The sequence below is a fragment of the Carlito syrichta genome, unplaced genomic scaffold, assembly GCF_000164805.1.
Source record: "Carlito syrichta isolate Samal-C Ts95f unplaced genomic scaffold, Tarsius_syrichta-2.0.1 Scaffold145297, whole genome shotgun sequence".
NCBI lineage: Eukaryota > Metazoa > Chordata > Mammalia > Primates > Tarsiidae > Carlito > Carlito syrichta.
Window position 1 is genome coordinate 324,393 of NW_007089393.1, and position 9,238 is coordinate 333,630.

The following is a 9,238-nucleotide window of genomic DNA, read 5'->3' on the forward strand; positions in this document are numbered from 1 at the left end:
AAAAAAAAAAAAAAAAAAAAAGAAATCAAACAGTCTGAATATAGTGCCAGTGATAAACTGTAAGACCCTGGGCAAGTTACTCAAGACTGCTGACCTTCAGGTTTCTCATTTATGAAATGAAGACAATACCTCCAAGGTTGCTATAAAGATTATAGACACGGCTGGGCTCGGTGGCTCAGCCTGTCATCCCAACACTTTGGGAGGCTGAGGCAAGAGGATTGTCTGAGCTTGCAGGTTCAAGCCCATCCCAGGCAACTTGGCAAGACCTTGTCTCTACAATAAATAAAAAAAATTAGCCAGGCATGGTAGCTCACGCCTATAGTTCTGGCTATTTGGAAGGCTGAAGCAGAAGGATCACTGGACCCCAGCAGGTCAACTCTGGGATGGCTGTGAGTGTGCCATGGCACTCCAGCCTGGGCAACAGAGTGAGATTCCAACTCAAAAAAGAAAAAGATTAAAGACACACATCACACTGGCACAGTAAATGTTCAATAAATGGAAGCATAACAAATAGACTTGACTTTGCCTAGATCAAAATCATTGCCATAAAATGTCTCTAACTTTCTTTTTTTTTTTTTTTGTTGAGTTGGAGTCTCACTCTGTCACCCAGACTGGAGTGCAGTGGCTGCTCCTGGCCACCGCAGTCTCAACCTGCTGGGCTCCAGCGATCCTTCCGCCTCAGCCTTCCAAGTAGCCGGAATTACAGGCGCGTGCTACCACGCCCGGCTGATTTTTTGATTTATTGTAGAGATGAGGTCTGGCTGCCCAGGCGGGTCTCGAACCTGCGGGCTCAGGCAATCCACTCACCTCAACCTCCCAAAGGCACGGAATTACAGGCTGAGCCACCGATCCCAGCTCTAACTTTCAAATTAAAAAATACAGAAATACTTTTCACAGAAAAGGCTATTGTCTAATACTGCAGTTCTCACTTTTATGTCATAGGATTCCTTTACACTCTAAATGTATGACTCCACTTATATGAAATAGCTGAATAGGCAAATTCAGAGACAGAAAGTAGATTAGAGGTTACCAGGGACTTGGGAAGAGAGGGGTGGGAAGTTACTGTTTAATGGCTACTGATTTCTGTTTAGGGTACTAGAAAAGTATTCAGAGGTGATGTAATTAATGCCACTAAACACTGTGAATGTAGCTAATGCCCCTGAATAGCATACAGAAAACATTTTTTAATGCAAAGTTTAGCTGGGCTCGGTGGCTCAGCCTGTAATCCCGCGCCTTGGGAGGCTGAGGTGAGTGGATTGCCTGAGCCCGTGGGTTCGAGACCCACCTGGGCAGTGAGACCTCATCTCTACAGTAAAGCAAAAAATTAGCCGGGTGTGGTAGTGCATGCATGTAATTCTGGCTATTTGGAAGGCTGAGGCGGAAGGATTGCCGGAGCCCAGCAGGCAAGGCTGCGCTGGCCGGGAGCGGCCACTGCACTCCAGTCTGGGCGAAAGAGTAAGACTGCAACTCAAAAAAAAAAAAAAAGCAAAGTTTTATGTCATATGTACTTTTGCACGATTTTTAAAAAATAATTTAATATACCAAAATCATTGAATTGTATACTTTAAGTGGATGAATTTTATGTTATGTGAATTATAGCTCACTAAAAATGTTGAGAGAGACAGAGAGAGGAAGAGAGAGAAAGAGCGGGGGAACACCAGTATCTAAAGTCCCAGAAAGCTAGTGCAGAAAATGTTAAGGAGCCACAAATGCACTGGTTCATCACATAACGAGTTCAATATAGCTCAACATCTTTACCTGTAAGCTAGCAACTTCTTTAAATTGTTTTAAGATTTCTTCACATTCATCCTTCTTCTGCAGATTGTCTATAATTAAATTTTTAAAAGTTAGAACAGACATACAAATTCCCATATTATCAGAAGCTTTACAAGTTAAACTTTTAATTAACTTTGTCTCATCTCATCATCATCAGTTCTTTTCAAATGCCAATAGGAGATCATTTAAGTACAAAAAGAAATCTAATTTGAAAATCTTTTTTTTTTGAGTTGGAGTCTCACTCTGTCTCCCAGACTGGAGTACAGTGGCCGCCTTTGGCCACTGTAGCCTCGACCTGCTGGGCTCCGGTAATCCTTCCACCTCAGCCTTCCAAGTACCCAGGATTACAGGCGCGTGCTACCATGCCCAGCTAATTTTTTGGTTTATTGTAGAGATGAGGTCTCACCAAGTTGCCCAGGCGGGTCTCGAACCCGCAGGCTCAGGCAATCCACTCACCTCAGCCTCCCAAAGTGCAGGATTACAGGCTGAGCCACCGAGCCTGGCCCCGGCTAATTTTTGATTTATTGTAGAGGTGAGGTCTCACCAAATTGCCCAGGTGGGTCTCGAACCCGTGGGCTCAGGTAATCCACTCACCTCAGCCTCCCAAAGCGCAGGGTTACAGGCTGAGCCACCGAGCCCGGCTTAATTTGAAAAATTAAATCTAATATTCTTTTTTTTTGAATTGGAGTCTCACTCTGTTGCCCAAACTGGAGTACAGTGGCACGCTCCCGGCCCCCGCAGCCTCAACCTGCTGGGCTTCGGCGATCCTTCCGCCTCAGTCTTCCAAGTAGCTGGAATTACAGGCGTGCACTATCACACCCGGCTAATTTTGATTTTATTGTAGAGACGAGGTCTCGCCAAGTTGCCCAGGCAGGTCTCGAACCCGCAGGCTCTGGCAATCCACTCACCTCAGCCTCCCAAAGTGCTGGGATTACAGGCTGAGCCACCGACCCCAGCTTAATTATTCTTTCTGAAGGCAGAAAAGGGAAGGTTATGGGTTATCAGAGAAAAACATTTTTCTAAACAAAACTGTGGCTTTTTTTTTACCCCCAGGAGAGTTACTTTCTTAATTGTTTTATTTAAGTTAAAATTCAGATGGCTGTTTTATCCCAATTATAACCAAATGATAAATTTTAAAAATGAGCAGTAAGTACAAGACACCAAAGAAATCTAATCTAGTATTAAATAGCTTATGGATGCATTGAAACAAATGATAGGTTGATTTCACATGCTTCTGTTCTTACACAACTGACAAAAGAAAAAGGCAATAAAGACTTTTCATGAGGAAAAATGAGTAAGATTAATAAAGGCCAGGGCTTGGTGGTTCAGCCTGTAAACCCAGCACATTGGGAAGCCTAGGCAAATGGATTGCCTGAGCCCACAGGTTCAAGACCAGCCCGGACAACTTGGTGAGACCTCGTCTCTACACTAAAATGAAAAATAGCCGAGCGTGGTAGTGCATGTCTGTAGTTACAACTACTTGGAAGGCTGAGGTGGAAGGATCACTGGAGTCCAGCAGGTCGACACTGGGGTGGCTGTGAGCATGTGTGCCCTGCATTCTAGCCTGGGCAAAGAAGTGAGACTCAAACTCAAAATAAATAAAATAAAAATAAAATAAAATAAAATAAAGACAATCAGAGCCAGAAAAACTGGATAGGCACGATGAGAGCTGTCACTGATGCTCCCTCTTTAAAAGGAAGAGTTTTGGAACAAAACTGAAGAGAGAGAACAGAGGTATAAGCTACCTTTCTGAATGTCACGTAGTATCTTAACAATGTTGACGGATGTCTTCGCTACAGACATTCTCCAGGCCTTGTCCTAAAAAGAAGAATGCAAAATGAAATCTATTTCCTTTACTGACCACTTCAGTGGTACACATAGAAACACTCAAAAAACCACAGATTAAAAAAAAAAACAAAAACTACAAGTCACTGAAAAAAATGAGAGGTCTGTGTTAAGAGGAGTTGGGCAGCAAAAAATGAATGATGAATGAGTCTCATATAGGCTAGACATGAAAAACTCCATTATAGACTCGTGAATATATGATTTAGAAATACTATAGAACATACAACTTTCCCAAATCACCTTTCAACTACTAGGATTAACAGACCTTTATTTTCTTTTAGTTATTTACAATTTGAAGCAATATTTAGAAAAGTTCAATAGAACAGACGTCTAATAAATAGCCTGAAAAACAGAAGTCTATTGAATAATTACTATCTTCCAGTGATTATTTTAAAAGAGAAGGGAAAAAAAAGAAGAAGCAGCTTTAATGAAAAAGCATGGTGTATGTAAAATGCTTAGTAAGGGCCTAGCTGATAAGAAAAAGTCAAATATTTTCACTATGCAACAGTTCAATCTGGTGGTTAAGAACACTGACTATGGTATTAGACAGCTTGTGTTGAGGTTCTGCCACTATTTCTAACAATCTTGAAAAAAGTCATTTATCTTAAAATTTTAGTTTCTGAACTTAATATATAAGGAGTTGACAAGAGGAAGTACCCCACAGCTCTGTTGTGAAGTGGATGACTTATTTCAAGTATTTAACCTAATACCTACCGCTAATAAGAGCAAAATAAATGTTAGGCATTAAAAAAAAACTCACTTCTCTAACGGAAAGCAATCATTGAAATGAACTGCTGAGAGAAGTTGGAAGGTATCTATCCTCAAGGGCTTAAAAATCCAACTCTTGGGCATGGTACCATCCACAAATAATCCCAGCTGTTCAGAAGACTGACGAGGGAAGGTCACTTGAGCACAGGAGTTCAAAACCAGCCTTGTAGGGCAACACATATTCAGTGACAACATGAGCACAGCCTGGATATGGTCCCACACGGGAGCCTGGAGACTGGGGAGTAGTCTTGGGGATGGTCAACCTGGGATGTCTCCTTTCCCTCAGGCTCCCCATGAGTGAAGTGCTCTCTTGCCTACTGACTACATCTTACAACTATGCACAGTGAGCGCTCTCCTGCACCTTCCTTGAAGCAGTCAACAGTCCCCACCTCCTACTCCCAACCCCGCCACCCCAGGGTTGGTTCAGACAGATCAGGCACGCCTAGATCAATGCCCACAACCTTTGGTAACCTTTAGTTCATTATAATACTAAAAATCTCACTCCTAGAGAGAATTCACAGCCATTCTGTGTACATGCAATGTATGTATAAGCAACTTCTTACATAGTGTCTGAATACTAGGGACCCTATCCTTTTCACACTTAACCCTGCATTCTACCCTATGTAAAATGCAATACAGTCTGTGTGCCTTTTACAATTGGGAGTAGTTTTGTCCTATCCAGCAAGCTGCTCCTGAACCACAGTCCCAATAAGTATCCAAATAAAGCTTGTGTCTTGTATGTTATTATTAGGTCATTTCTTCATTCTCTCGGACCCAGTGACTTCCATTTTAGGGGCTTTAGGAGTCTGGCACAACATATATACACATATATGTATACACAAAAAAGAGGAGGAAAAATAAATGAAAACCCAACTATAAGGGATAATGTAGATATTCTGCTTATCTGTAAAGAAGTTTCTGACTCTTGAAAAATGGTTTCTAGCCGGGCTCGATGGCTCAGCCTGTAATTCCGCGCCTTTGGGAGGCTGAGGTGAGTGGATTGCCTGAGCCCGCGTGGATTGTTTAAGATCCGCATGGGCAAGTGAGACCTCATCTCTACAATAAATCAAAAAAATTAGCTGGGTGTGGTAGTGTGCACCTGTAGTTCCAGCTACTTGGAAGGTTGAGGCGGAAGGATCGCCGGAGCCCAGCAGGTCGGGGCTGTGGTGGCCGGGAGCGGCCACTGCACTCCAGTCTGGGCGACAGTGAGACTCTAACTCAAAAAAAAAAAAGAAAAATGGTTTCTGACTATTGAAACCATTTCTAAGTTTCAATGTTCTAAGTTTTAGGTTTACATTGGCTCTATAGCTGACATTACTATTTAACAGTAATTATGTCCTATAGGATACGAAACATTGTTTATACTGCAAGGCATTATGAAAAACCTTCTGTGTACAACAGCTACGTCAAGTAATCCTCTAATCTGCAGATCCAGATCATTCTGAGTAGGCTGACACAGTCATTTCAAAGCAGTCACTTTTTTTTTTCCTACATAGTAAATTTACACAGGAATTTTCATGTTAGGCCAATCTAGCAGTGAGAAAGGTAGATGTTCACATATGTTAAGTTCATCTTTTCTATGCTGTTGATTAATATCCACAACTACCGGATTTATTTATATTTTATGTAGTGAAAAATCTCACCTCTTTAGAATTATCGGGTTCTTCCTGTAACACCAGTCCTGCCCATATGATGACTCTTTCTGCAGTTTTCTCAGCTTCACCAGGAGACAAAGACCTCAAAAGGACGAGACAATCTTCACCCTATGAAAAGAGTTTGAAAGGAAGAAAAAACAGCTGACACAAAGGACAATGTGGATTGACTTCTATCTTTTCTATTTAAGAATAAAAAGACAGCCGGACTTGGTGGCTCAGCCTGTAATCCCGTGTCTTTGGGAGGCTGAGGTGAGTGAATTGCCTGAGCCCGCGGGTTCGAGACCCGCCTGGGTAGCGAGACCTCATCTCTACAATAAATCAAAAAAATCAGCTGGGTGTGGTAGTGCATGCCTGTAATTCCGGCTACTCGGAAGGCTGAGGCGGAAGGATCGCCAGAGTCCAGCAGGTCGAGGCTGCGGTGGCCGGGAGCGGCCACTGCACTCCATTCTGGGCGACAGAGTGAGACTCCAACTCAAAAAAAAAAAAAAGACATCATTTGGAAAAACTAGATTCTGGTTCAGAGTTTTAAAAATCTGAAATTCTGTTTTTGATAACAGCAAACAATGAAACAAATGTAAAGTGCAACCCGAATAGTTTAATTCTTAGGCATGTCTATGGTTACAGAATTGTAATAAAATAGCCAGGTGTGGTGGCCCGAGCCTGTAGTCCCAGATACTTGGAAGACTAAGTTGGGAGGGTCACTTGAACCCAGGAGTTCAAGGTTCAGTGATCTATAATTGCACCACTGCACTTGAGCCTGGGCGACAAAAACAAATACACTTAAACACAAAACAAATAAAGACACTTAAAAATATTTTTTAAAAACCCCATATCTTACTCTAGAATCAGAGTCCTAAACATAAAATATATGAGTTTTAGCCGGGCTCGGTAGCTCAGCCTGTAATCCTGCGCCTTTGGGAAGCTGAGGTGAGTGGATTGCCTGAGCCCGTGGGTTCGAGACCCTCCTGAGAAGGCGAGACCTCATCTCTACAATAAATCAAAAAATCAGCCGGGCGTGGTAGCGCATGCCTGTAATTCCGGCTACTCGGAAGGCTGAGGCGGAAGGATCGCTGGAGCCCAGCAGGTCGAGGCTGCGGTGGCCAGGAGTGGCCACTGCACTCCAGTCTGGGTGACAGAGTGAGACTGCAACTCAAAAAAAAAAAAAGAAAAAGAGTTTTTTTAACAGAATATGAAAATCCACTAGCTATTCACAAAACACTTTTAAATAACCCACAGATATGAACAAAGCAGGATCAGGTGCTTTGGCTCATACCTGTAATCCAAATACTTTGGAAGGCAGAAGCCAGAGGATGGCTTAAGGAGAGGAGTTCAGATTAGTTTAGGCAATACAGCAAGATCTCATCTTTAAATTTTTTTTTTTTAATTAGCCAGGCACGGTGGCAAGCACCTGTAGTCCCAGCTACGCAGGAGGTTGAGGTGGGAGGTTGGCTTGATCCCAGGAGTTCAAGGTTGCAGTGAATTATTATTATTTTTTTTTTTCCTGGCTGCCTGGAGTTTATTTTCCACTTGGTGCAGGGAGACAATTACATGTCAGGAAAGTTTGCATGTGCTGGGCAGTGAAAAGCGGTGCTCTCACTTCCTTTTTGGTGTTTGATGTGTTGATAGAAAATAACCCAACTGCTTGTCTGCCTGCTGCAGCCGCCTAGTTTGCCGGGAGGGCAGGGAATGGAAAGAAAAAGGGCGGGGGGAGGTGAGGAGGGGAGAGGGGGGTTCTGACGGCCTAGCGCCTTTGGGCCTGCTGGTGATGGCTGCTCAGGATAGGGGCCCAGAGCTGGCTGTTTCCCTGTGGTTTCCCGAGCCAGGCCACACGTGGTCATACCACTGGAGGCCTGGGAGAGTTCCATGTGCTCTGTGGACTCCAGCACCATGGCCATGAAGGGGAGAGTGGACTTCCCGAAAAAGAACCTTGCCCACCAGTGACCCAGGTCAGCCTTGGGAAGACCCGGGGGGTGCGGAATGGTTTCCGTCGGACACTTGGCACTTCTGCAGAGCTGCTGCTGGAAGTGGAACCCAGGTGGCGCCAGTAGTAGTCGTGGGTAGCCATGAGCAAGCTGCTGGTAGGGATGGCTGCCATGCTCTTGCTCGTAGGCTGGTGGGAAAATTGGCGGTGACCTCTGTGGGCCTTGGTGCGTGATTACGGGTGGCAGGGAGTGGACACTAGGCCAAGGAGCCCGTCTGCAGAGGAGAATGACAGAGGCCGCGCCACGACCAAGACGCACCCGCTGCAGTGAATTATAATTGCACCTCTGTACTCCAGCCTGGACGACAAAGTGAGAACTTGTCTCTAAAAAAATGAACACTAAAAGAGTGGTCAATCTAATATCCTATATTTTCATCTTAGTACAACTTTATTGTGTGCTAATCTGTTTGGATAACTTAATTGGTTAGGGATTTAATTAACAAAGAAGACATATGAAATGACAGTATAAACCTTAGATACCTGTTCTCTATTAATCAAGTCAATAATTCTTAGGCTGTAGATCTCATCATCAGACAACATAAATGCTTGTGCTACCTTTAAAGCATCTTCTAAAGAAGATGGAACATCTTGTTTGAGAATGTATCTGATCACCCTCTGAAATAGAGACAATATGTACATTGCTTTGTTATAAAATCTCATAAAGAAGTCAGAAATCATTAGCTCATAAGGACAAAATGGTCATAAAATACAGCAAAAAACTAAACTGCATGAAAGATGAAAACAACATGGCCGGGTACTGTGGCTCAGCCTGTAATTCCAGCACTTTGGGAGGCCGAGGTGAGTGGATTGCCTGAGTTGGCGGGTTCGGATCAGCCTAGGCAACTTGGCGAGACCTGGTCTCTACAATAGATAAAAAAATTAGCCGGGTGCAGTAGCGCACGCCTGTAGTTCTGGCTACTTGGAAGGCTGAGATGGAAGGATCACTGGAGCCCAGCAGGCTGACGCTGGAGTGGCCCTGAGTATGCTATGGCACTCCAGCCTGGGGACAGAGTAAGACTCAAACTCCAAAAAAAAAAAAAGAAAACAACATCTCATCAACAAGGGTACCTGCATAATGAACATTTGTATACCTAACCCTGAATTGTACCCCAAGTCTTTATTTTTATTTATTTATTTATTTTTATATTTTTGGTTTTTTTGAGTTAGAGTCTCACTGTCGCCCAGACTGGAGTGCAGTGGCCGCTCCCGGCCA

At 43.5% G+C, this 9,238-nt stretch overlaps 1 protein-coding gene across 1 annotated transcript in view; it reads right to left on the minus strand.

The window, feature by feature from the left end:
* KNTC1 (kinetochore associated 1) overlaps window positions 1-9,238 on the minus strand; it is a 102,679-nt gene that overhangs the window by 52,591 nt on the left and 40,850 nt on the right. The window contains exons 29-32 of the mRNA XM_008050409.2: window positions 8,506-8,640; window positions 6,033-6,152; window positions 3,522-3,594; window positions 1,759-1,826 (exon numbers count right to left, since the gene is read on the minus strand). Of these exons, the coding sequence (XP_008048600.1) occupies window positions 1,759-1,826; window positions 3,522-3,594; window positions 6,033-6,152; window positions 8,506-8,640 (396 nt within the window). The remainder of the gene's footprint in view (window positions 1-1,758; window positions 1,827-3,521; window positions 3,595-6,032; window positions 6,153-8,505; window positions 8,641-9,238) is intronic.